This window comes from Leopardus geoffroyi, chromosome A3, assembly GCF_018350155.1.
Source record: "Leopardus geoffroyi isolate Oge1 chromosome A3, O.geoffroyi_Oge1_pat1.0, whole genome shotgun sequence".
In the NCBI taxonomy this organism is placed as follows: Eukaryota; Metazoa; Chordata; class Mammalia; order Carnivora; family Felidae; genus Leopardus; species Leopardus geoffroyi.
Genome location: NC_059336.1, coordinates 90,845,387 through 90,873,127, shown reverse-complemented (window position 1 = coordinate 90,873,127; position 27,741 = coordinate 90,845,387). Strand labels below are relative to the sequence as shown.

The window sequence follows — 27,741 nt, the reverse complement described above, 5'->3', positions numbered from 1 at the left end:
TACTGGAATAGATAGCGCTTTATTGTTTACATGTTTCCCCATTTAATCCTTGCAGCAACCCTGAGGTAGGTATTATTATCCCCACTTTACAGATGAGTAAACCAATGTTCCTATATTAGATTACTTGCTGAAAATCATACACTTATTAGTGGCAAAGCCACTGATAATCCCAAACCCAAGGGGACTCTTTTGAGTAGTTCACAGGTTGCTGCCAAGGTAAGTAGAGTTGAGACTTCAACTGAGAAGGGCTGGATCATTCACTGGAGCTCAAGGGGGTCCCCAACCAGGGATGAACGAGGCACATACACAGGCCAAGATCAGGACTGAGCAGGAGAAGCCTAGAGCATCTGGGAGCTGTGAAGCAGGAAGAGGTCTTTATGTTTGGTAGGAGTTGACAGTATCTTCAAATACACACAGAGCCCAGTTTCCAGGGATGGGAGAAACAAGAGGGCATCCAGCGGCTGCAAGTCCAGGGCGGGCCACAGGGAAGGGATGGTGGGGCAGGAAGAGCTGCCGCTGTGTGGCACCCCTCAGCTTGGCCAATGTATGGCGACCTCGAGGCGTGGTCCTTTAACTTTGTTAAGGCCTTGAGAATCTGATGAAAGCCATAACCCCCCACCCCCATAAAAACACAGACTCACAGGTACAGACAACATTTTGCATATGATTTCAGGGAGTCCATGGACCCCAGGTGGAGAACTTCTGATTTAGGGCGAGGGTGTCAACCTGAGTAAAGTCACGGATACAAACCTATTTTTTTGCAACTTCTACTTCCTATGACTATTCCCCTTTTGTTGTCCCTTACACTTAGAATGTTGTGAAGTTTTTTTAATGGGAGCCAAGAAGGCGGTCCAGCCTGTACTCCAGCCAGAAAAAGAACAGCTGTGCGTGGCAGTGGTGGCAGCCAGGAGGCAAAAACAAAGAGAAAGATGGGGTCACATGTACCGCTGTCCTTCCCACCCAAAAGGTCACTTGGGGAGTTTTTCTCTACTCAAGAGAAGGGTTGTAGGAGATGATGGGGATGGGGTGGTGGCTTGTTTCCTTTTAGAAAGGAAAGCCATTCCTTCACTGCCTGCAGGGTCTGAAGTTCTGCAGGCAAGGCCTCCATTCCCACCTTCCCCTCCTGACCCCTCATGAGTACACCTGAGCATTGGCCCAGTCATTCATGCACATGTGGCCAGGCCTCCAACGAACACCTGTGTATACACACACACACTCTTTTACAGAAGAAGGAAAACTGGGTCGGGAGACATCTCAGGGCAGAGATTTCATGTTGCGACATGGGGATCATGCACTCCCCACAGAGAATCCAATAAACTAAAGAGAATGAACAAAAAGATCAATGCACACTAGCCCCACACCACCTCTAGGGGCCTTCCTTCCGGCCAGGGCCCACCAGAAGGCAAAGTCATAGCTATGTTCTGTTCCCCATCCCCAAACTAATGGGCCCAAGATGGGGGGCCAAGGCTGAAGGGGTCGCAGCGGTTCAGAGGGCAGGCATGGGAAAAGTCCTGATTTGCTGGAGAAGGCAGCTCTGATCTCGCATGGCAATCAGGAAATCAAGCACAGGCTTGGGCCAGAGCCCAGCCAGGCCCAGAGTAGGCAGACACCAAGTCTAAGTGATTACACAAAGACCAAAAGAGAATCCAGAGGCCATGACCGTCTTCCAGGCCCACTACCCCCAGCATCTTAATGGTCATTCCCCTCCAGGGGCTACCAATGCACTAGTGGTCATTTTCCCTAGATGGATGTTTCATCACATGTGGCTAGAGGAGCCCCAGTGAGCCGAATGTGGGCTGGGCTCGGGCAAGGATCAAGCAGGAAGGGGGGAGGGAAGCCACCAAAGCCACTGCTCCTCTTGGCCAGGGCCAGGGGCAGCCGCTCATCTTCAGGAGAAGGAGAGGGAGGGTCCTGGCTGTAGCTTGTGGTCCCAGATGGTGGGGCCCCTAGGTCCAAGCCCACCTTGTCTCTGGCCAGAAGTTCCCTCTGTCGCCGTCGCTGCTGACGCCGACCAATCAGAAGGAGAGTCAGGGATGCTGCAAGAACCCCCAGGACAAAGCCAGCCAGTCCCGCCCCTACTGTGTGGGCCTGACTTGGGGGGCCCCGCTGGCTGCCCCATACCAAGCTGTAAGCAGCCACCACACGGGCAGCCCCACCCTCCTGACATTCACAGGCATAAGCACCCATGGCTCCTGGGGTTACCACCACCTCCAGCCCATCCCGCCGGGGGGTAAGTGCAGTCACTCCACTGGGCCGGTGCCACACACAGGACGCCCATGCTGAACTTGGGGAACATGGCAAGACCACATGCGCAGCTGTAGCCACAGGAACTTCAAACACTACTGGGCGTTCTGCAGAGAGACAGCAAAGGCACAAAAGGTAGTGATGCTACCGGCTGGGATGTAATGCAGAGAAATGTGGCATGATATCAGATATAAGGGGTCGTGGGGACAAAGATAAAAAGTAGGGCCATGGGTCACCGGCTGCCCAATCTTCCAATTTTTAAAGCGGATCCAAAATGGACAACATTCTAGCCCGTTTTCACCCACTCCACCCACATTTCCCTAAACCATACAGACCTCCGGGCTCTTTGGGACACAAAGAAGAGACATCTGCTGACTCTATGTCTTGGACCAACCTGTATAGAAGAGAATACTTGGTAAATCCAGTGTCAACACCCCCTTCTACCTTCCTCAGTACCACCGAACATTCAGTAACATAATGAGATTACAGCTCCCACCATCTCATAAGTCACTCCTGAAACTATCAGTCAACATCCTCTTCATCAATAAAATTTCCCCCGATACCCCTTTTACTCCTCATGACACTTGCCACATCCAATTCTACAGATATTTCCAGAAGACCACAGGGAATTAAATTTGCACTAGGTGTGCTGGAAAAGTGTTTGGAGGGTGCTTTTAAAAAACACATGGGAACCTTCTAAGAAATGTTATCTGGGTATCCACAACCACAAGATTTCTCTGGGGAAAAGAAGTCCATAAAAACTACAGTTAACTTTTTTTCTGTTAAGAGAGAAAACTTCTTTTCTATACAAGTTAATCAAAATTCTGTGAGGGTCATGGCTTGTGAGTTCAAGCCCCACGTTGGGCTCCTTGCTGGCAACTCAGAGCCTGGAGTCCGCTTAGGATTCTGTGTCTCCCTCTCTCTCTGCCCCTCCCCCACCTCTCAAAAATAAACATTAAAAATTCTGTGAGGGCCGGTGATGTGACTTTTTGTTTCATAAAAGCTGTTCATCTCCAAGTAGGACCATTCTGTCTCCAACAACTGTTGATATCTATTAGCCTCTAATGGATATATTTCAAACAACACAATCCTGGCACTTCCAGGATGTGGGTGGACTGTGTCTAACAGAGGGACAGCAGGATAGACTGCTCACTCCAAAAACCTCACCACTCCCCAGAGGGAGACCTCTATCAAGCTGTCAGTGGAGATCAACCAAAAGCCTCAACCAAAGATAGGCTCCATTTGAGTGTGAACTCCTTCAACATGAATTAAGGCATCTGAAATGAGCTCCAAGACTGGTATGAATACATTACAGCCTTCTGGGTAAAACCAAGGTCACTTGGTCTGGCTGAGAGTGGGGAACATGGGAAGGCCATATGTGGGCTATAGCTACAGGAACTTCATAGTCTTTCTTGCTTGTAGGAATTGAGGTTTGGAGCATAGAGTGCATACAGGCACCAACTTGGTAATTTCTCGTATTACCAAGAAATATATTAGCATATACACATACCCCACACTCCCCACACACATTTATATCTTAAGGGGACCCTGAGGCTCAAGTACACAGTATACCCAAGAACAATGAAATTCTTATTTTAATGGATATTAAAACAATGAAGCACTGGCCTTGTCTTAGACATTTAAGAGTTCTACCAAGAGAAACTACCAGATCAAAGTTCTTAATGAAAAACGGATCCCCAAAACAAGTACTTTTATTTCTAAAATACTGGTAACCTTACAGTTCAGCAATATGTGCAAATATACTGCAGATTAACTGGGCTTCAACATAGGAAATCTCAAAGTCAGTTTTGAAAAAACACTTTCTAAGCAATCAATTAAAAATGTTTCATTAAAGGGAATCTTACTTAAAAATTGAAAGTCTTGGGGCACCTGGGTGGCTCAGTCAGTTAAGCCTCCGACTTCGGCTCAGGTCATGATCTCAGGGTTTGTGAGTTCAAGCCCCCCATCAGGCTCTGTGCTGACAACTCAGAGCCTGGAGCCTGCTTTGGATTCTGTGTCTCCCTCTCTCTCTCCCCCTCCCCCACTAGTGCTGTGTCTGTCTCTAAAAGTATAAATAAACATTAAAAAAAAATTAAAGTCTTATGAAACACATCAATCAGGGCGCCTGGGTGACTCAGTTGGTTAAGCACCCAACTCTTGATTTTGGCCTAGATCATGATCTCATGGTTCATGGGATCCAGCCCCAAGTCGGGCTCTGTGCTGACAGCATGGATCCTGCTTGGGATTCTCTGTCTCCCTCTCTCTCTGCCCCTGTCACATGTGCGTTCTCTCTCTCAAAAATAAATAAATAAATTTTTTAAAAAAAAGAAAAGAAACACCTCAATCAATTGCAATTGATGGACATTATTTGAATCCTAACTTAAGCAACTATTTTTAAGTCTACCCACTTGAGGAAATTGGAACATTGATGGGATGTTTCATGACATTAAGTTTATGGTACTATAATGATAATACGCTTATTTTTTTTAATTCCTTCTGTGTTAAAGACATACTCTGCAAGATATATGGATAAAGTGACATGATGTTTGAGATTTGCTGTAAAATAACTGAGAGTGAGTGAGGGTATTGATGAAGCAACATTGGCCAAAGAGTTGATAGTTGTTGCAGCTGAGCAACAGATGATGGGAATTCATTATGTTATTCTGTTTTTGAATGTTTGAAATTCCCAATAATAAAATGTTTCTAAGAGAGTACTTATCTGGTAGAGACACATATTGAAATATTTTATGAATATGATGCCAGGGATTTGCTTCAATGTGACATATGATTTTAAACTATCTGCTAAGGGGAAAATAGATGGTAGGATCCCCCAATGGTCAAAAGGAGACCAATTAAGGGGTTATTAGAATAACCCAGTCAAGAAGTGATGATGGCTTGGACTAGGGTGATAGTGGCAGAGATGGAGAGAAGTGGCTGTGAACTGAGGAAATCACAGGTGGAGCTAGAGTACAAACTATAATACAGTGCAGGCAAGTCTGGCTGGAGAAATTGGAAGGATGGAGATCCCATTCTCAAGATGAGGAAAACCATGGGAGGAGCATGTGAAGGAAAGAAGAAACAACAGTGCATGCTAAAACTTGCTAAGCTTGAGTTGCTTGTGAAGCATCCAAAAGGAAGATCAAGTAGGTGGTTAGATAGGGGATTCCGTAGCTCAACTAAAGGCTTATCTGTAGTTGTCACTGGCACTCAGTGCCAGCAGTTGGTGTTGAAGATAATGGGAATGAAATCACCTAGAGAGTGTGCAGAAGTGTAAAGAGAAGGACTGAACCCTGAGAAATATCAACATTCAGAAGTGGGATAGAAAAGGAATCAGTAAGGGACACAGACTGGTAGGAGAGGGAGGAAGCCCAGGAGAATGCAGAGTCATAGAAGGCACGAGGAAGGAAAGAAGGAGGAGTCAACTGTGAAAACACTTCTGAGAGCTCTTGTAAAATGAAAATTGAGAAGTGTGTGGCAATCTGGAGGTTGATCAAGGTCAGCGCAAGAGGCAAGGACATTGATGAGGCAGCATCAGATGGACAGACACATGAATCAGTATGGGGCTGACAGATGGACACACAAGTGACACAAACAGAATACACACACACACACACACACACACACACACACACACACACGTAGGGCAGCATTAACAGATGAGAAACAGACATAAACATGTGGATGGGCCAGTACCCTGAAACAGCAGGCAGGAGACCAGTGCAGTGACACTCACCCTCCATGCTCCCCAGCATGGGCCACACACGCATCCAGCCGGAAGCTCCAGGCACACACAGGGTCTTGGGCCAGGATGCACTCTGAGCAGCTCTGGAGACGGCCACAGTTGGTTGTGTTCACTTGTGTCACCTCACTATGGGAGCCCACCAGGAGCCAGTTCTACAGAAAAGCAGCGAGGAAGAAGAACATGCTGGATCTCTCCGACTTCAGGGTAACCAACTGGATCTGGGCTCAGATGTCCCCCCAGCAAACTCCCCAAAATCTACAACTCACTTGATACAATTTCATGCTCTCAATTGGCTGTGGCTCAGGGAATAAGGCCAGATCCTCCAGGACGCTGAGCTGGGCTCCAATCTGCACTGCTCGGTGGAGGTGTCCATCCTCTAGGAAGCAGGCAAGGGGCAAGACACAATGACAGCTATACCTGTGCCTGGGACTCTGACACCTATATGTATGGGACCCTCTCTGTGACAGGGGCATGTGTGCACTGGATGGGCAACTCACTTGACTATGAAATGTACCTGTCCCCAGGTAGAGCACATCGTACTCTTTCCCTGAGAGGCTGGTCACCCTGTGGGCCACAATTCTGAGATAGGCTGTATCTGTAGTGACGAGCAGGGGATGACCATCGGCGGGAAACACCGGCCTGTCCATGAGTGGGTGGTCCCGGATGAAGGTGAGCACACGGTCAGGCAGGGAAAGTGATGAGCCAAACTGCTGGAGTTTCATGTTGTTGGCGATGCACTAGAGGAAACACAGGATGGGTGACAGTTTCCCAGGGGCCAGGAAGTCTCCGTGATGCTTACTTGGGCCCTTTCTCTCATGCAGCAATTCAGGTGTGAAGGGAAGAGATGCCTCAGCCCCCTCACCTCTCCAGGTCTGGGCTGGGGTACGTCATTGTCCATGACAGGCAGTCCCCTGTTGCAGTCATGTTTCAACTCTCTGAAGGGACCATTCAGCACTGTCCGAATGTCTTGTGGTAGAAAGGCACAGACAGCAGAGATGGCAGCCCCCTCCCTGTAAGAGCACAGGTTGGAGCCACATATCTAGAGGGAACTAGGAATCAGCAACTCATCCCGAGATGACCCAGGAGAAATGCAGGGACCATGACCCAGGGAGCCATGCATCCTGCTCCAGGGCAGAAGGAACAGGGCTCCAGGGAGAGCCTACCCATCCCCATGTCTCTCCCACCCTGTAGCTCTCCTCCACACCAGGACCTCCTCACCACTGGGAGGAAAAGATGCCATAAAAGATGAAGGTCCCCGATCCATGCTCAGGTCGAAGAATGGCCATGTCCTGCAGGACACTGGAGGCCCGGCCATGCTCAGGCCCTGGACATAGCAGGTCAGCCTTCAGAAATGTTGTCCATCTGTGCTGGAGGGTCTTCCGGCCCCCAAGGTCCCCCTGGGTGACAAGCACATGGGAAGTTCTTCTTAGAAGGCCAACATTGTGGGAAGGCCACATTGTGTGTGGCCTTAGAAGACCAACATTGTGGACACCAATACAGGTTTCCCCTGTCTTCAGGGCAGACACAGACAGATGGGAAGACAGATGCACAGAAATGCAAGGATGACGATACAGAGCACTGCATGGGATAATGAGATACAGGGTGAAAAAGGTCACAACAACAATGATGGTGACTAAGTTCATTGTGCACTTTTGAAATACTGTCCTACATGCTTTACATAAGTTACCTTATTTTGTCCTCAAAACAACCCTTAGGGGCGCCTGGGTGGCGCAGTCGGTTAAGCATCCGACTTCAGCCAGGTCACGATCTCGCAGTCCGTGAGTTCGAGCCCCATGTCAGGCTCTGGGCTGATGGCTCAGAGCCTGGAGCCTGTTTCCGATTCTGTGTCTCCCTCTCTCTCTGCCCCTCCCCCATTCATGCTCTGTCTCTCTCTGTCCCAAAAAAATAAATAAACGTTGGAAAAAAAAAAATTAAAAAAAAAAAAAAAAAAACAACCCTTATAGCTAGAGGTCATTAATACTCTACCTTACAAAGGAGGTTCAAAGATGCTAATGAACCTGCCTAGCGTCACAGAGGCAGGAACTGGTGGACCTAGCACTTGAACCCAGGACTCTCTAATTGCAATTCCTGCCTTTACCTCTCCACTAGTCCACCTCCTGGGGACAGTGTGTCACAATGGTAATTATGGGGGTGAAAAGCCAGAGCCCTTTCCCCACACCCCCCAACTCCCAGAAAAGGAGTCAAGGCAGAGGGAAAAAAGGAGACAGAGGAGAGATGCAAAAACAGGGGCCCGGAAAGGAAAAGACAAGAGGACAGACAGAGCAGAAGATGACAGACAGACAGTCGGGACGGTGGTCTTACCGCACACACACGGGCCACCCGTGGGACCTTAATGCGCTCATACGAGTCAAATGCTCGGGAAGTCTCCGTAAAGAAGAAGTAGATCTCATCATCTCCGTCTTCATCTCCCCAGTCGGCTGGGCTCAAGGCCACGGCTGCAACAAAGGCTGGGGCTGGGGAGACCAGTGGCTTCAGATACCAGACACAGCCTGGGGCCACCCGGCCTCAGCCAGCTCTGTCCCTCATGCACCCTGCCCCCTCTCCCCACCGTTAAGCCAGGATGGCAAGGTCTCTGTCCGAATCCAGTCCTCAGCGCGACCCACAGCCCGGGAGATAATCGGCTCCGTCCCCAAGTAGTTTTTCACAGTGGCAGCATAGAGGACCCCCCCTGCAGGGCGACAGGGAGGAGATGAGCTGTCAGAGATGACTGAGGGAAGCAAAAGGGGTTGTAGGCAGCACAGAGGATAAAGCAGGGGGCAGGAACCCTAGTTGCTGAGCGCCCATGATATGGCAGGCACTGCTAAGCACCTGACAGGCAACACCTCACTTAAAATCCACATAGACATAAAATGCTCTGGGGCAGTACAGGCAACATGCGTTAAGGGAAACCTGTCGGAACATTAATGTGCAGGAAGGAAAAATAAAGGCGGCCTTTGTGCAAATTGGGCTTTTTTGTCTGTTGGTTTGTTTGCTGTTGTCAGTGTTTTCAGTATGCTTCTATCCCATAATGTACTAATTATACTATGACTCTCCAGGAAGGGGGTTTGCTTTGCAGTATGCCCAGTCTTACTTCTGCTCTCCCACTCTGGCAAATGTCTGATGGAACTAGTCTTCTTTCTGATTGGGGGTGGACATTGCTCTGGAATAAGTCACAGCTTTAGGGTATACCAGCATCACTTGGGGAATTGATCGAAACACAGATTCCTGGGCCCTGTGCCCAGAAATTCTCAGTAGTGTTAGGGGATGGCCCAAGAACTAGTTTCAAACAAGCAGTAGGAGTTACCCTAATGTGTAACTTCACTTTGAGAAACCTCACTTTGGGAAACAGCAGCCTGGGGGATTAATGAATACTGCATGGCCAGCCAGAGGAAGCAATGAGGAATCAGCTCGTCCCTCCTGGTACAGTGCCGGGGCAGAGGCGCCCTACAGATGGTGAGGACTGGAGAGGAGAGAAATCACACACTCTGAAGGAAGGGGAGGTGCAGCCCTGTGGGCGGAATGTGAGACAACCATAGCCACCCTGTAACACAGACAAGGCTCAGACAGACTAGGAGAAAATTGCTCCAGGGGTAAAAGAAGGTCATGACCCCTTGGAGGAGTTTCAAGTATCACAGGAGCTCTGGACAGGACAGAGTGGCATTTTCCTTCACCACCTACTGCACAGAAGCCACTGTGCCAGGTGTTAAGCACATTGCTGCCCCCAAGAGCTCCCGTTTGAGTCTAGAAGACAAACATGTGATCAGATTCCAGGAGGCGTGGACTAACAAATGTGGAGGGGAACACGGAGGAGAACCCAGACACATCTAACGGGGGGAACAGCATCCAAGAGGTGACATCTGAGCTGGGGCTGAGGAATGAGCAATCTGCCAGGTGGAAAGACTTCAGGGAGGAAGACAGGCAGGTGGCGGCAAGAGGAGCCATGTTCAGGGATATGGGCCCTCCCCGTGGCTGCAGCTCTGGCAGGGCCCAGGGGGCTGTGAGGCTAGTGAGCAGAGATAAGCTGCAGGTGAAAAGATGGGCACCCAATTATAAGAATCTGCTCTGCCATGCCTGGCAATGTGGACTTTATCCTACAGGGAAGAGTACAGCTGCAGGTTTTCTTGAGGAAGAGAGTGACATAATCAGTCCAGGGTGTTAAGAAGACAGTGGTAGTTAAAAGGCCATTCACACAATCCAGGCAAGAGTGGAGGGGCGGAACTAAGGTAGCAGCAGAGGGGGAATAAAAGGGTTGACTGGGGAGATATTTCTGAGGCAGAATCCATTAACAAGATTTGAAAATCAGTTGAATATGAGATGTGAAAGAATGGAACAAAATAATGTCTTTAAGGTCTCCAGCTTAAACGATGAATGACAGCACAGGATGATACCATGAGCAAAGGCAAGTAATGATAGGAGAAGGCCCATAAAGGAGGTAGTTGGGGAGGAAGCAACTTCAGATGTAGAACGTGCTAAGGTTGCAGTCTCCTCAGGACATCTGGTCAGAGATCCTGGAAGGCAATCAAACAGAAGGGCCTACACAACAGGGCCAGTAGGCAACTCGGTAACTGGGCTGAAGCCATGCCATGAATATGACAGCCAGGGAGAAAGAGAAAGTGAGAAGAGATCCCTGGGAATGCCACCATTTAAGGGGAGAAGCTACATGAAGACAACTAGGAAAATCAAGTCAGAGAGAGGCTAGAGAAGCAAGAGAGGCTGGTGTTTTAGAAGCCAGTGCATGGAAAGCCCAGCAAGAGCTATGGGGGCTCATGCACCTTGAAGGAAGCAGTAGTGAGTAGGGCCATTCTGGGGAAAGCACAATCATCCTAGGGTCACAGATGCTTGAGCAAAGTTGCATGTCTCAGGCACTGGAAAAATAACCCTATTTTCAAAAATACTTTATACAAAGCAAAAAGAGTTGGAAACGCTCTGAGAGCAGTGGAAAAAGTCCCAACATTTTGGAGCTCAGAAGGCTTGGCTTTGGACCCTAAATACTTATAAGTAGTATGATCTTGGGCAAATTAGCTTCAGGTACGGCAAATACAGCATGGAGATAATAAGGCCCTCCACTCAGCGGCACTGAGGGTTAAATGCAACACAAACATAGAGCCACACATAGGCCTGGCACATGGCTGGCATTCAGTGCATGTTGAGTTGTGGTTCCCTATGTGGACCACAAAATGGCACCCCATTCCCTCCCAGAGCATTTCAGGAAGGAGAAAACCAGGTTAGGGACATAGTCTGGCAGTACATGGAGGAGCAAACGAGCCAATCTTCTGTACTTCCAAGGTGGGGGGGAAAGTTGATACAGAAGCCAGAGCTACGATGAAAAATCTCCCTACAAGCATTGTACACAAAACACTATAAAACTTAAAACCCTGGCAGAAGCTGTGTCATGGATGCCCTGAGAATTGAGGGAGATGTGTGGAAGAGACAGTTACGAATATTTAGGAGCATGATTTGGTGTGGGGGTTGGGGGGGATGGGGAGCAACAGTCATAAATGATTTTCAGGGACCCAGCAGTGGATGGAGGTAAAAGGTCCCCAAAGTTTCTAAGAGATTAATGGGGGCATTCAGAAACTCGGAGCCTAGAATTGCAGAAGAGCACACTCACTCAGAGAGAAAGAGCAGAAGGTCACTGACACTAAGGGACAGCAGGAGGGGTCAGACACTGTGGGAGGAAGTAGTAGGGTTCCAGGTGTTCCAGGAATATCAAGGGGCTTGAAACACAGTCTTACACACACACACACACACGCACGCACATGCACGCACGCACACACCCCCTGAGGAGAAGGAACAGCGGCCATCACGGTCCACAGGAGGACACAGGATCACCACATGCCCTAGATTCTCCAGGATAGTCTCAATTTCAAATATTCTTTTGGATTGCTCATATAATAAAATATCCCTGTAAGTGCAATTGTGGCAAGTTAGTACTGAATGAATCAATTCAGTAAACATTAAAACACACATTTGTTATTGGCAACAGATGATGTGCAAAAGAGAGTGGTTCCCATAGTGCTAAATTCAGTGAGCAAGCTGGTTAGGAAAAAAATACCAGGTATCATATAACCCTATTTAAAAATATGCATATATGTATATATGCCTGTAGATATAGGAAAGATTGGAAGGAGCCATAACTCTACAGTGTTAATGATATTTATTTCTGATCAATGGAATTACAATGATTTTTATTTTCTCCTTTCTACTTTTTTGTACTCACTAAATATTTTTTGTAGTTACCATCTTTTATAACTCAAAAAATTAAGATATTTTAATTTTAGAAATACTGGGGGAGAAAAGGATTGAAAGCCACAAAAAGTAAAGAATCACAGCCAAAGAAAAATCACATTCATGTGGAAATAGATCTCTACGTACCCAAGCATAAAGCCTGTGACATCGGCCTCCCAGGTGTACTAGCAACCAAACACCGACAGCCTAGAATGCCACCATGGCAGTGAGTGTCTCACTACACCCTGGGGGTTGAAATTTTCACTCTGGTATCAAAATGGCCACTTCTACACTTGTACCCCAATGTTTACAGCAGCACTTTCAACAATAGCCAAATTATGGAAAGAGCCTAAATGTCCATCAACTGACGAATCGATAAAGAAGATGTGGTTTATATACACAATGAAATACTACTTGGCAATGAGAAAGAATGAAATATGGCCATGTGTAGCAACGTGGATGGAAATGGAGGGTATTATGCTAAGTAAAATAAGTCAGGCAGAGAAAGACAGATACCATATGTTTTCATTCCTATGTGGATCCTGAGAAACTAAACAGAGAATCACAGGGGAGGAGAAGGTGGGGGAAGTTAAAGAGAGGGAGGGAGGCAAACCATAAGAGACTCTTAAATACTGAGAACAGACTGAGGGTTGATGGGGGGTGGGGGAGAGGGGAAAGTGGGTGATGGACATTGAGGAGGGCACCTGTTGGGATGAGCACTGGGTGTTGTATGGAAACCAATTTGACAATAAATTATATTTAATATAAAAAATAATGGCCACTTCTAAAGAAGATTTACAATAGGAATAATCATTCATTAGCTTTTCAAAAAAAGGATTTTAGGGGCGCCTGGGTGGGGCAGTCGGTTAAGCGTCCGACTTAAGCCAGGTCACGATCTCGCAGTCTGTGAGTTCGAGCCCCGTGTCGGGCTCTGGGCTGATGGCTCAGAGCCTGGAGCCTGTTTCCGATTCTGTGTCTCCCTCTCTCTCTGCCCCTCCCCCGTTCATGCTCTGTCTCTCTCTGTCCCAAAAATAAATAAACGTTGGAAAAAAAAAAAAAAAAAAGGATTTTAAACATGCTCTGGCCTTCCTCCACTCCCTTTTCTTCTCATGGTCAGAAATTTGCAAGACAGATAATTCCTATCCTAATATTCTCTATTCCCTTATCTAATGATTAGGCCAGCTAGACACTTTTTTTTTTTTTAAATAACAGCCTATAATGAGGACATAATTAGATAGTTGGAGATGCAGTGTTTATTCTACCTTTTCCTCTGTTGGTTACCTAGGATTTCTAAGTGTCTTGTTTCAGTGTGTGCGTGCTAGTCTTGGGACAATCACACTGAAATTTAAGAAGGAAGCTTGACCCTAAAATGCTGGCAGCATGCAGTGCATCTGAAACATTTGCAAAGCTTCTTGGCAGATGCAGTAATCGCAAGATGCAATGAGATTAAACAGAGATAAAACACAGGGCAGATTCTGAAAGAGAAAGAACAAAACCTCCCTCCTTCTGCTCTTCTTGATAAAAACCCTATTTATTATAGGATGTGACAGGGAGAACCGAGGATAACTGACTGCTGTCTCCAGCTTGGGTACTTGGGGCAGGGGTGGGGGAGAGGAGGCAATGGCACTATGCACTCCGAGGAGAGGACACTAGTGGTGGAGCAGGTTTGGGAGAGATGATGAGGATGATGAGCTCAGTTTGGGACATGCTGATTTTCAGATTTCTGTGGGACATGTATGTGGAGATGTCTGGAAGGCAATTGGATATATGGTCTGTAGCTCCAGATAATGTCTGGGGGGCATCAGAATGCAGTAGAAGCAGAATCCACGCAGCTGGTTGAGATCACAACTGCAGTGAATAAGAAGAGAATAGGACCTTGACTGGGGGTCCAAGGAACCACAACACTTGAAAGGATGAGAGGAAGACAAAGACCCCCCCAAGGAGACAGAAGGAAATGCCAGTGTTCTTAGGCTAATGTGAACATTACTGTCAAAATATTTGCATTTTTCCAAACTGGAATAGTGCAGATAGAAATACTGAGATAATTTTGTTAATTTGATCTAAGCGCAATACAAATAAATGTCACATTTGAAGAACAAGATTTGAGACTTTTTCCTAAATAAATACAAGTACCAATAAACACATGAAAAGTTGTTCAACCTCACTAATGGCCATGCAAGCAAAAACATATAAAATTGGGCTCTGGAAGAGGTCACTGTATGTTTATTAACTATATTACTTGGCGGGTGCCTGGGGGCCTCAGTCGGTTAAGCCTCCGACTTCAGCGCATGTCATGATCTCACAGTTTGCGAGATCGAGCTCCACGTCAGGCTCTGTGCTGACAGTTCAGAGCCTGGAGCCTGCTTTGGATTCTGGGTCTTCCTCTCTCTCTGCCCCTCGCCAACTCGTGCTCGCTCTTTCTCTCTCTCTCAAAAATAAAAACATTTTAAAAAGTTAAAAAATAAAAATAAATAAATAAACTATATTACTTGGGATTGACAAGGGTGTAATGGAAGAGGTCCTCTTGTCAATGCTGGCGGGACTAACTGGAGAGCAATTCGGCCAAATCTACCAAGTATCACAAAAGCCTTTACACCCTTTGGCCCAGCAATTCTACTTTCTAGATTGACTCATATGCAATTAATTAGATTCATGTAAAGGATTTACATAAACATTTATGTGAAAAGATTTCTTCCACTGCATTATTTATAAAAGCAATAATTTATTTTAAATTTTGAATGTATAATTACATGGAAATAGATTGGGCTACATTCAAGTGAGAGAGGAGTACGTAATCACCAAAACTCATGTTTTGGGTAATTAATACTATGACAAAATGTTCAGTATACAATACTAAGTGAAATATGCATAATAATTCCAATATGTTACAAATATACACACAGACACAGCCAAAGAAAATACAAATAATAATAGTGATTATTTGTGGCTACAGTGGCTATAGTGGCTACCTAGTGATGATTGAATTACAATGAACTTTTCACTTCCTTCTCTATATATTTCTGTATTTTCTCAATTATCTATAATGCACACTGTAATTCTTACAATTTAAAACAAGAGATACTCCTGCTATTATATTCTAATATTTTCATTACTAAAAGCTCTTCTTTTTATTTCAAAATACCTCCATTATCCTTAAGGACATTTTCATAGACCCTAACTGCGAATTTGGTTCTAGTTCTTATGTAATGTTGCCACTATTTTCTAGACCGCTATTTTCAAAACAAAAGGACAGCAGGGCTTAACAGACCAACATTGAAAACTCCAACCAAATATTGGCACTTAAGTCAAATTTAAAGAAACTTAAATTATAGCCCTATAAAGCAAAAACTTCAGAGGACAGTGTATAATGTTGGGATTGACTGTGATTTGGATCTAAGACAGAAAGAGGCATGGGAAAGCTAGCGATTCTAAACTGTTAGAACTATTTCCAACCATCAATTATCAGCTGAAAGCAACCTGAATTTCATTACCTGGAAAAAAAAAAAAAAAAGACTTGAAACCCTCTTGAAAAATGTTTTTCCTTTTAGAAAAATGTTCTTTGTCATACAATGATCTTATTTATGAAATTTGTGTTGTTAAACCACATGCTAATGTGAATTCACTTGCTGACTAGAACACAGATAAATTACATGCAGAAGGTTAGATATAAAGATTCCTGCTTGCAACAAAGAAAGTACGTTAATCGATTGCCTTAGATTGTTGTAATTGAGAATTCATCTTGTTGATAAAAAATTATGTAGAATCAAGAGATACTCATCATTTCTAAAACTGATGAATCTTTCTTAATGAGCCAATGACTGGCTCAGAGTTTTGCCAAAGATGCTTGATAAAAAGCCAGGAAAACTATTGAGTAAACTGTTTTATGCAAACATGTATAACTATTAACAAGATCTTGTCAATTTCAATTGCAGATAAAAGACAAAAATAACAAATCTTGTATGCAGTAGGTTTATACCTGATGTTCGTTTTCAAACACTTTTGTTATTTTATTACTTTTCAGAAAAGGGAAGTCATTAACTGTCTAAGAGTGATTTCATCTGTATAGCTAGCTTTTTAAGACTTTTCCTATAAAGTCATACATAAGAAAAAAAATGCCACTGTTAGATCTTGTATCCCAATTTTTGTCTTTCATAAAATGGAATCCAAAACAATAGGTAAAAATTAATTTTACAATAAAGTTCACAGCAAAAGTAAGTCAGTGAAGAGGAAAAAAAGCAGTATAATGAATGATGCTGAGTCAACTGATCAACTAAATGGGAAAAATTAATTTAGATCTCCATCTCATGCCATTCATCAAAGTAAGTTCCAAATAGGGGCACCTGGGTAGCTTGGTCAGTTAAGCGTCTGACTTCGGCTCAGGTCATGATCTCACGGTCCGTGAGTTCGAGCCCCGCGTCGGGCTCTGTGCTGACAGCTCAGAGCCTGGAGCCTGTTTCAGATTCTGTGTCTCCCTCTCTCTCTGCCCCTCCCCTGTTCATGCTCTGTCTCTCTCTGTCTCAAAAATAAATAAACGTTAAAAAAAAAAAGTAAGTTCCAAATAGATCAGAGAGTTAAATGTTTGGGGGGAAAACCTGTAAGAAGAAAAAATTTATCTGCTAACTGGGAAAAGATTTAACTTAAAAATGTAATCACAAGAGAAAAAATATAGATTTGAAAATATATTCTATCTAATAATTAGCCCAAGAATACAAGCAGAGGATTTACCAAAGAAGAAATAAAAATAAGTACTAAAATGTGAAAAATGTTTAACCTCATTAATATTCAAAGAAATACAAATTAAAACAAGGTGCCATTTTTAGCCTCAATTAGCAAAGATTTTCAAAATGACAATATGATTCTAGCAAAATTATGTGAGAAAAAACAAACACTCTCATTCCTGCTGATTTAGGGTGTAAATTGGTACACTCTTTCTAAAAACTCAATTAGCAACAAATAATGAGCCATAAAATGTTCACACCCTTTGATATAGTAATCCATTCCCAGGAGTCTCAAGATAATCTAACATGAGGATAAAAATTTATGCACAAGTATGTTCATTATAGTTCTATGGGTAATAGCAAAAATTTTGAGGTAAACTAAATAAACTTGGAAATTAAACTTACATAAGTGATTTAGGATTGCTTAATTAAATTGTGGTATGCTCAAAGTAGTATATTATTAAATTTCTTCATAAAAAAATTTTAAATTGTATAGAAATGACTATGATATAAAATTACATGACAAAATTAAAAATTAAATCCATGTAGCATGACATTTAAAAGTTTTACAATAGGGGCACCTAAAATGGCTGTCGGTTAAGCATCCAACTCTTGATTTCAGCTCAGGTCATGATCTCACGGAGTGTGGGTTCAAGCCCCGTGTCTGGCTGTGTGCTGACAGCACGAAGCCTGCTTGGGATTCTTTCTCTCCGACCCTCCTTTGCACATATGCTCGTGCTTGCTCTCTCTCTCTCTCTCTCAATATAAATAAATAATCTTTTTTAAAAGTTTTATAATACACACATTCTCATAAAATTTTTATTAACCTTATTGTTTTGTACTATTGTGAGAATATGGCCGGATTCTCACTAAATTTGAAGGTTGTACATGGGGTGATCTGACCTAAAATACAGGCTACGTGGCACACAAACAATTCACTTTGTGGCTGCCTAAGGATCAGGCAGTCATTCTCCAGAAAACATTTGGGCATAAACTGTGATTGAACCATTCCACACTTGAACAACTGTATAGAGCTGGGTCAAAAGAAGTAACAGCAGGAATTAACAGTCATTACTGATGACTGGTTCCTCTGAGCAACAAAGGACTGGCCAGCAAAATATATGTGCATGAGTGCACATGCGTGTGCACACACACATTTAAAAAGCTAGAAAGAAATACCCCATAATATTAGCAGTGGTTTTCTGATATTCTAGAATTGTGCCAAGATGGTGGACACTAGACACATGTGGTATTTCTGTTTAAACTAAAATTAAATAAAATGTAAAATTCCTTCGTTCGGCCAAACCAGTCACATTGTTCAAGGACTCAAGAGCCACATGTAGCTAGCAGCTATCGTTTTAAACAGCACAGACATAGAACATTTCTATTGTTCCACAAAGTTCTTTTGAACAGTGCTGTTCTACAAGATTTCTTATGTTCTTCTTTATACTTTTTCCAAATTTATTACAATATGCATTGTAGTAGATTCCTCTTAGAAACAAGGGGGAAAACACCATGAGAAAAGAAAAAGAGGTTAACAGAGCAAACACTCATACTAGAGGTGCAGAGGACATATTCTCTAGAGAAAACCCAGGGGAATAATAATCTGGGGAAAAGCAGGAGGACACAGGCACCGTGGGAAGAACAGGAAAGGCTAGAAAGAGACACGGGAATAATAGACATTGCAAGGAAAGCAAAGAAAGGACACAGAAATTCCAACAGCAGGGGTGGGGAAGGAGGCAATTACAGCAAGGAGCCACAGATTCTGGGCTCTCCCCACTCACCAGCCATTACAGCTGCTGACCGCTGAGCTGGCTCAAAAGGACATTTCCCTCGGCCACTCTCAAGTCTTTCAACCTGCTGGAAACTGGACACATCCTACAGACCAGAAGGGGGCAATTGGTTTAGGGTCATGGGGAGGTTCATGATGAGAATTACAAAGATGGTCAGATGAAAGAACAGTTCAATTTCCATTCATCCCCATCCGCTACCATCCCCATACTCCCAGTCTATTCCTGATTCCCCCACCCACCCCGTCATTTCCCATCTCTGCCATCCCTCTTTTCATCCATTTGCTCCTCTTCCCTCCATTCCCCTAGTTCCAACACCCACATGTCCTGATGAAAGAATACCACAGACAGCCTTAGAAGATGCTAAGAGGCTGAGGGGGCAGATCTTTCCTCTGAAATGCTAGGGTTTGCAACTGGCTGGAGAATATGTGACTAGACAAGGGGGACTAAGGGAAGAAAGCAAGTCTCCTGAGGGCTAGAGCTCTTAGGAAGGGTAAAGAATAGTTCAGGCTGATATAAGACCACCGGAAGCAGGGGCTTAGAGAGAAGGGCCACACTCCCCCTACTCCTACCCAAGGATGAAAGACAAGACCAGAGTCAAGGAAACATAGAAGGGGGGAAGGGAATCTGTAAAGTCAGTAAAGACCTGAAACTCAGGTAAGAATCTGAGGATTTGGCAAGTAACTGCCTTCTTCATCCAGGGACTACAGCAGGACTGACCTGGACAGGGGCGAGAGATGTAAGAGTTCCACCAGGGCCAGCTGGAAGTTACCTCAGCTGAGCATCCAGCACTAAGAGAGCACTTCAAGATAACATCTAAAAATGGCAACCAGGGATGATGTCAACCTAAGACTGGCAGAGAAGTTAACTGTGGCTGCTTAGGAATCAAAGTTATGGCAGAGAAAAGCCAGACACAATACCTCTAGTTCACTAGGGAGGGCATATGGTATTGCTGGAGCCTAACTACACTGATGGCAGTTGGAGTGGGAACGTAGATCTATACCCCCTAAGTGTAAGCATACTACTGACCCATTCTGACTGCTCATCTATTTGCTATGGTTGGCAAGCAATGTTTTACTTTACTGAGAGCCTTGAAGAAGGCCTGTTAAAATTAGATGTGATCTGAGGTCTCAAAAAAAGGGAACACTGGGTCAAGAAAGTCTTCTGGAATGAGAAAGTCTTCTGCCCCCACAGGGGCACAAGCATCTCACATGTGAGGCAGTGGGAGCAGCCTAGCCTGAGAAAATGATGGATGACAGTGAGAGATTACCAAGATGCCTGGGCACTTTGGACAAAGGTTAGTACATGCTGCTGTGGCCCATCTGTGACCTCTCACCTAAACTACGGCAGTAACCTCCTCCTCTCCACACTGCCTAGCCTTGCCCCCAATTTACTCTACATACCCCCCACAGATCAATATTCCTACAGTATCAGTCACTACCCTGATAAATTTTTGAGCGAGGGAGTGACAAAATGGCCCACCGTTGCCTAGAGTACAAACACTTTAGTCAAAATTACTTACTTTCTAATACTTCTCAAATGAATACTTTCTTCTAACCAAACCTGGGTCACTTGTTATTCCTAGAAAACAAATTATGTTTTCTCATCCCTCTGCCTAAAACTACTCCCTTACATTTCATCAAGGACTCCTTTTCTCAATGCTCACCCTCCTAATCTTTAGGCTGCATTTGATATTTTTGACTCACTCCCTCCTTCAAATATTGTCTTGATTCTCTTGGAAGTCTACCATCCTCCTCCTATCTAATTGTTTCTCTATCTCCTTTGGTAGTTTCTATTTTCCTTTCTAGCCCCTAACCATGTATCATAAAGATCAATCCTTAGTCCTTGTCACACGTATTTCAATGACCTCACTCATTCTTACATTTCCAGGTAGATTTTCTATGCAAATTATTGCCCAAATTCTCTGAAAGTGTGATGCCTTCCAATCTCTAGTTTGTGTTGGCACTTGACTGCTGGACTTCCTCACAGAGATGGTCTATCAGCCCCCTTAAAACCCAGTATGTTTTACTGAAGTATGAAACAATTCCCCTTACAGTTTCCCCAGATGGCATCATTGTGTTATCTAGGTTTATAATCTTTCAGCAACTGAGACTCCTATTAACCAGATAGGTTATGTTTACTGTCTTATCAAAGTGACATTTCATTAGGGTCTGAAGGGGGCAAGACCACTCCACCACAGTCTCTGTCTGAGTGTTGAGATTCCTCACTGCATCATCAGTTGTGGTGGAGGCAAGTCTCGCTAGCTGAAAGACAGCTAGGTAGGAAGGCTCTCACCAAGCTGTAAGGTTGGAATCCATCCTTTGGCTTTGGCCAAGAAGGGTATAAGACATATAAAGGACCCTCCCCAGGTGGTTAGGGGGGAAACAAAAGAAAAGATGGCCCCTGTTACACGAAACAGGTCAAATGTCACAAGATAATGAAACCAGGTAAGGTCGTCTGTGCTGCAGACTGGACTAGAAGGACCGGGGGGTGGGGCAAAACCAGACACACCTGGATTTAAATCTTGGCTCTGCCGCTGCCACTTATATAATACTAGACATGGTACCTAACATTTTGGAACTTCCATTTCTTTGCTTGTAAAATGAAAATAAATAATACCTAAATATCATAGTGTGGTGATAAGAACTAAATTCAATTTTGAATGTAAAGTCCAGCACCAGCCTGGGCCAGAGTACATCTTCAACTGAATGTGAAATCTTGTCACTGCTATTGCTGTTTAAGTCTAGCATTTTTCTGTTAACTGCTGGAATTCTCTCAACAAAGCAAACTAAAATATTTTCCTCCAGGGGTGCCTGGGTGGCTCAGTCAGTTAAGCATTTGACTTCAGCTCGGATCATGATCTCATGGTTCATGGGTTCAAACCCTACATTGGGCTCTCCACTCTCAGTGCAGAGCCCGCTTCAGATCCTTTGTTTCCCTCTCTCTCTGCCCCTGCCCCACTCACATGCGCTCTCTCTCTCTCTCTCTCAAAAATATGTTTTCCTCCAATGAACTGTCACTCAATGGCAGAACTTCACTTTTAGTTAGAGCTGGTAGGTCCAGTGCTTGAACTTCCTTTGTAAGAACCTTCATTTCTCTGAGCAATCAACTCTGAGTGAGTCGTTGTGTCTGGATCAGCTAGTCAAAGCTCTCACATAATAGTTATACATAGTCTCAAAGTCATCAGTCTGGGATGTGAGAGGTTTAGCACTAAGGATTGAGGCAAGAACTTCCTTAAGCAGACGGGAGTGCCAGGTAGCAGGATAAGACAGTAAAGGCAGAAGAGAACTTTCAGGAAGTCTAGAGGTCAGCCTTAGTATATGGCTTGAAGTGTTAACACAGCTGATTTGGGGGGTAGGGGGCCTGTGTCCTATATTCTCCTACAAACAAGCCGTAACCAAAGGATGCTCCTTCATTTCATACGCCTGCTACATAGGAGTGTTCAGAGAAGGAGCTAAAAGTCATGGGAGTGCAGGACACAGATCCCTGGCTTTACTCTGGTTACTGATTTTTCTCAGGAGTAGATAAGAGTCCAAGTGACACCAATCCTGACAGGACGTACAGAACATTTTATGTCCAGATACTTAGAATCTAACAACCATCAGGGTTCCCTCAGACAGCCGAGGAAGAATAGAAGGCCCTGGGAAATTAACTTGGAGTGATCATATTGTTCATAAGCCATGGTGCTGCTATTCACACCCTTGGGTTCCCCAAGTGTGTGCAGCCTGGAAAAAGACAAATATGGCGATGGCAGTTCCACACTACTTTCTGAGCTTTGTAAGAACTGTAGGGAAGCTATACCCTCAACATTACTTGATGGAACATAGAGATTTTCAATACCACCCTGACCTGGAAACCTTGCCAAGATGAGGAAGCTATGCACACCCTGGGTGGAGAGTCTTTCTCATTCACATTATGAAAAGGACTCAACATAAACCCAACTAACCCCGGGGCCAGCCTAGAGGGACTGACCGGGGCAGTCAAACATATACAGTCATAACACTGGAAACAAGAGACCTGAGGATGGCCTTCTGCAAGGAGGGGTTTGGAGATGCACACTGATAAGATCCAAATGGCAAGGAGTAATGCAGTTTGCAAAAGGATCAAGTCAAAATCTACAGCTAAGGATCAGGGTCAGGAGAGAGAGTCATTGCACTCCCTCCTTTTGCTCCTTGGAGCAGAAAGGGAAGCCACTGAATACAAAGAACAGAGGAGGTTTCTGACTCATCCCAGGTTGTTGTCACAAGTGCATACTGGCAGAGGACCAGTAACTGACTGTTGGATAACTGATGGGAAAAGCTGAGGGTTCAAAAGCATTAAAACCTTCCTGAGATGCTACCAGTCCCAGTAACTTTAGAAGCCATGACTAGCTAGATATGATTAGGGGTGTACATGTACCAAGCCTGCCTGAGTATGAGGGTAAAGATGCCCAGGGCTCTGGCAGCAATGAACAGGACCTAGAAGAAGAGATGGCTGACAAAGTGCCCACTTTGAAGGCAAGATCCAGAATACGGGCCAGCAAGTACTACATTAGTGGGTAGTGACCTCAGAAGCCATGAGAGCAGAGGGTCACAGCCTGCGCAGAATGAAGTCGGCAGTGGGAGAAGGTGGTGAAAGACAGTCACCCACCTTGGGAGGAAGAAGCAGGCATGGATTATGCTGATTAAGAAATGGATCTAGGCTGCTGGGACAAAGCATACACAGGACAAAGGAAACACGAGATACTAGCCTCGGAAGTCTCTCCTGAACTTATCCTCTCCCTAGCCTAGCTAGCATTCCTAATTTCCTTCACCATCCCTCTTCTCTCTTCTCACTCTGTGTACCTCACCTTCTACAGACAACCTGCCTCGCCCTCCCACTCCTACCCCCACCCTGCAAAGACATCCCTCACCCCCAATGCTTTTCATGCACAAGTGTTGCTTTAAGCATGCTCCCTGTCATGGACACTCACAGGAGACCATTCCCATCCTCCCACCCGTCACTCACAATAACCCCGCACTTCGGGTCAAAAGCGAAGGTGCCACAAGTGAGGAGGTGAGAGGCATTGGCAATGGCGAGAATCTGGACAAAATTGTGGCATTCATCCTGGGGGTCAGAGATGATTAGAGAGAATCATAAGCAGCAGGTACAGGGAAAGGCAGGGTAGTGTCAGGACAGTTAGATACAGCTCCGGGATCAGAGATGACAGGGGATGACATGGTGTTAGAGCCCCTGCCTGGGCCCACTGCTATGGGAGCACTGCAGGTGACAGACACAGAGCCAGGGCTGGAACTAGGTCTCAATGGGACACTTGGGACAGGGCCAGGATTCACACCTACCTCCTTCTTGCCTTTCTTCCTACAGTTCTGTCTGTGGGCCTCAGGCACCATCCAGTCAATCTGAGAAAGGAGGAGTGACTGTTTCTCCCAGATTCTCCCCAAACTCTTCCCAAGTCAGGGTAGGTGAAACAGTTCCACTACCACCATCAATTTGAGAACTTCAGAGACAACCCACCCCCCAGCCCCCACCCCTTCAGTCAGAGCATCATTTTTCCAACTGGAGGTCTCCACCCATTAATGAGTAATGAAATCAATTGTTTTTAATTTTAATGACATAGAATATACCAGAATGTATCACATACAGGACAGTAGATACTGTTTCAAGAATGTGTTCTTTAAATACACACTTCCTGTACTGGGTCAAAATGTACCATATATTTCTTACTAAGGGATGGTACAAAAAAGTTTAAAAGCTAGTGCCCTAAAGAAATGTGATTCTAATGATTCCTCTGCCCACTGTCACCTGAAACCTGGTTACTGTGGCCTCCTCTAGCATTAACCTCCCTCATAACATCCCCAGTCACCATGACCCCCTCCCATCACCCTTAGCTGAGATAATGAACCCAATATTCTTCCTATATTCATTTTTACCGACACTCCCCCCTGACACCACCACCACTGTTCCATATTTAGTTATTATGAACACACACCCCATCTCATAACACTGTGGATCTAACCACATGCTCTGGAGTCTGGGGTCCTCCCCACTTTCATTTCTCACCCTGCGGGGTCTCTCCCCTGAGAAGGGCAGGGATAAAGCGAAGATGGTGTCCCGGGCGCCGACATAAAGTGTATGGGAAGCAGGATCCACAAGGAGGACAGAGTAATTGTATGTCTGAGGGACGGTGAACCGGGTGAGATAGGAGTCAGCCTCTGGCAGGAAGAGAGGGTGAGAGGGGAGAGTGATATCAGCCATTGCTTCATAAGGGTTGGGTCCACAAAGACAAAGCCAAAGGGCTCAATTTCTGTTTTCTTCCAAGTATCATTTATTTAGCAGCCATGAAGGGTAAAAACAGGGCTTTGACAGGCCAACCATCTAACTTCCCCAAAGACAGATAACTGATGAGGCCAGAATATTTAGCATACAATGCAGCCAAGTATGCTTTTTCTATAAAAATAAAACACTTTATTAAAATAACAGCATAAATACTAAGTCTGTAATTTCTATCCATAGCAACGTGATACATAATTTGAAAATACCTATAGGAAGTACAAGTACCTTCTTCTCTAAATTTCCTTTTTTTAAAAAAAAAATAACTACTTATTAGTAACTTGTTTTTACTTGGAAGGGAAATGATTCACTCTCTTCACCAACACTTTAGGAGACTATCTCCTGTCTTCTCACTGCTCTTGTACCTCCCCAACCCCACCCCATTTCCACCCAAAGAGGGAAAAAGTGGGCATGAGAATGTGCTGTGGAGAAGGATCAGCCCCAGTTTAAATGTGGCTCTTTCACTTACCAGCTGTATGATCTTGAGTAAGTTACTTGCCCTGAGCATCACTTCCCTCATCTGTAAACACCACCAATCAGGCTTGTTGACAGAGTTAAATGAGATGACATATGTAGAAGCAACTGACATATAGTGCATGTTTCACAAATGGTTCCTTTTTTCCTTCCTTAGGCATGTGCTCCATTTGGGCCAAGTCTAAACTTCAGTGTCATCATTCAAAATTCCATTTAAAGATTATAACAAATACGTTAGCAGGAATTTATCTTCTTAGCTCACTCTGGAGCCCCTATCCTTGTACCAATACAGCTCTGCTCTACCTGGTTCATCTGCTCAGCTACCCTCAAGACTTGACAGAATGGCTACCAGCCATTCATTCCTGGATGTGCTGATGTATGGAGCCCCACCCACCCCATCCTCCCACACCCATACTCAAATCTGCGCTGGACCTGCCTACTCTCTCATGCTCATTATAAGCCCTGGAACACCCAACCTCCACTCGTATCCCCAACTCTGTTTCACCTTGCTATCTAGACTTCTCTGAATTTCTGGTTATCAACCTCAACGCCATTTTGTGGCTATTGCTCCAGCACAAACCAACCCCAGGCTCTGACCACAACTTTGTCTTCTGGATTCAAAGTAACCCTATGTCACTAGGCTTAAGTTTAGACTCTAAATTACTATTACCCAGTTGCGAGGTTTTGCCAACAGGTTGCCTCTCAACTTCACTGGGTCTGCACTAGGTGCCAACACTCAGTGCCCACTGAGAAGAAAACGAGGTCCATGGCCATGCCCATGCCCACCTCAGCAGAGAGCCTTTAAAGTGTGAATCATTCCAATGACCATTTTTAGCCTGGTGGCATCCCTTGGCTTCTTCCAGATCTTTTCAAAGGACCAAATCTCCTCCCTCCTTTTTTTTTTTTTTTTTTCTTCTGAAGACGTTAGAAATCATTTAAACAGAACTTTAAATCAACTCACTGAATGATTTCCCAACATTCAATGTAGGGAATGAGTAGAGAAAGCACGGAATGCTGAGGAGTTAAGAGGGTTACGATGGATCCACAGATCGTGTATCAGACAATGGGAGTTGGTGTAAGAGCTGTGAGAGGCCTGGGAAGTGGGTTAGGGAGATGAGGGCTTCGAGCGAGGCAAAAAGCCTGCAGGGAGGTAGAAATGATAAGGGAATAGATTTGAGAAGTGGGCAGATGGAGATGCTGAGTTGGTCATCAGAAGGATGGGTGGCTGGAATAGAACGAAAGACCAATGCGTTTGGAAGCAGAATAGGCATCAAGCTGGCGTGAGGGACACAGGTGTATGTTTGGGCAGAGGGGAATAAGGGAGTCCATTCCCCGAAATGGACGACCTCGGGGAAACCTCCATCCCCTCCCTGGGCCTCAGTGCCCGCTTCTGCACGATGAGGGGCTTAACTCTCTCGCGGTCCTGCCAGTAAGGGGGGCAGCAGGAGCCGCCTGGGCGTGTCATGGGAGCCGAAGCGCGAGGCTGGGAAGCGATGCTGCGGAACAGCACAGCGTGGGGGTCCCGCCCGGGTCCTGAAGGGGCGTGGGCGGCGCGGGACTCGGTGCGCAGCGCGGAGGGGCCCCAGAGCGCCTGCCCGGGCTGGTAGGTAAGGGCAGGTGGGTGCCGGCACCTGCAGGCGGGGCCCGGGAGCGGCGCGAAGGGCTGAGGGCGAGGGCACCCACGCCTTACCTGAGATAGGAAGCGAGGTCCTGGGAACCGAGCGGGGAACGCGGCCGGATACCGGGCCGCTCAGCACCGCCAGCAGCAGCAGCGGAAAGGGCGAGGCCGGAGGCGGCTGGGAGCCCGGGCGGGGCCGCCTGGCAAAAGCCAGCATCTTAGGCTCCGCCTGGCCGCTGGGTGGGGCGCGCCCTGCCACCTCCGCTCTGGGCCGCGGTGCCACCGGCCTCGGCCCCACTCGAATCTCCTCGGTCCGGTTCGGCCTGCGTCGGCCAGAGGAGAACGCAACCCAGCTCCGCCTCTTCAAGAAGGGACTAATGGTCGGGCCGATTTCCTCCTCCAGCCAATCGGAATTGGGTGGAGGCGGAGCTAAGGAGCGGAGAAGCCCAACCCAGGTACAGGAGGAGCTAGACCTAGGTCTAGGTGGGAGTTCTACTTCGGAACCGGGCTGGAGGTGCGGCTCCAGGTCCTCCAATGGCTGGTTTGCTTAGTGAGTTCCAAAAGCTTAAATGCCCATATCTGTACTACCAGGGAAAATATGTGTGTAAATGGGTAAAC

General features: G+C 45.6%; 1 protein-coding gene across 6 annotated transcripts; it reads right to left on the bottom strand.

The window, feature by feature from the left end:
* On the bottom strand, positions 1 to 27,538 carry SEMA4F (ssemaphorin 4F). Of its 6 annotated transcripts, XM_045446599.1 has the most exons (14): positions 27,196 to 27,524; positions 24,762 to 24,913; positions 24,041 to 24,100; positions 23,709 to 23,807; positions 18,717 to 18,810; positions 8,556 to 8,675; positions 8,309 to 8,460; positions 7,205 to 7,383; positions 6,849 to 6,996; positions 6,501 to 6,723; positions 6,253 to 6,362; positions 5,978 to 6,138; positions 2,580 to 2,638; positions 1 to 2,351 (listed from the first exon to the last, which is right to left on the bottom strand). In XM_045446599.1, the coding sequence occupies exons 1-14, from the start codon at positions 27,338 to 27,340 to the stop codon at positions 1,741 to 1,743; spliced, it is 2,313 nt and encodes a 770-aa protein (XP_045302555.1). In that variant the 5' UTR covers positions 27,341 to 27,524; the 3' UTR covers positions 1 to 1,740. The 6 variants fall into 6 exon arrangements, with proteins under 6 accessions (XP_045302555.1, XP_045302553.1, XP_045302556.1 ...); XM_045446597.1 differs by having other exon boundaries at positions 6,253 to 6,723; positions 27,196 to 27,538; XM_045446600.1 differs by lacking the exon at positions 23,709 to 23,807 and having other exon boundaries at positions 27,196 to 27,538.
* Positions 27,539 to 27,741: the final 203 nt, after the last annotated feature.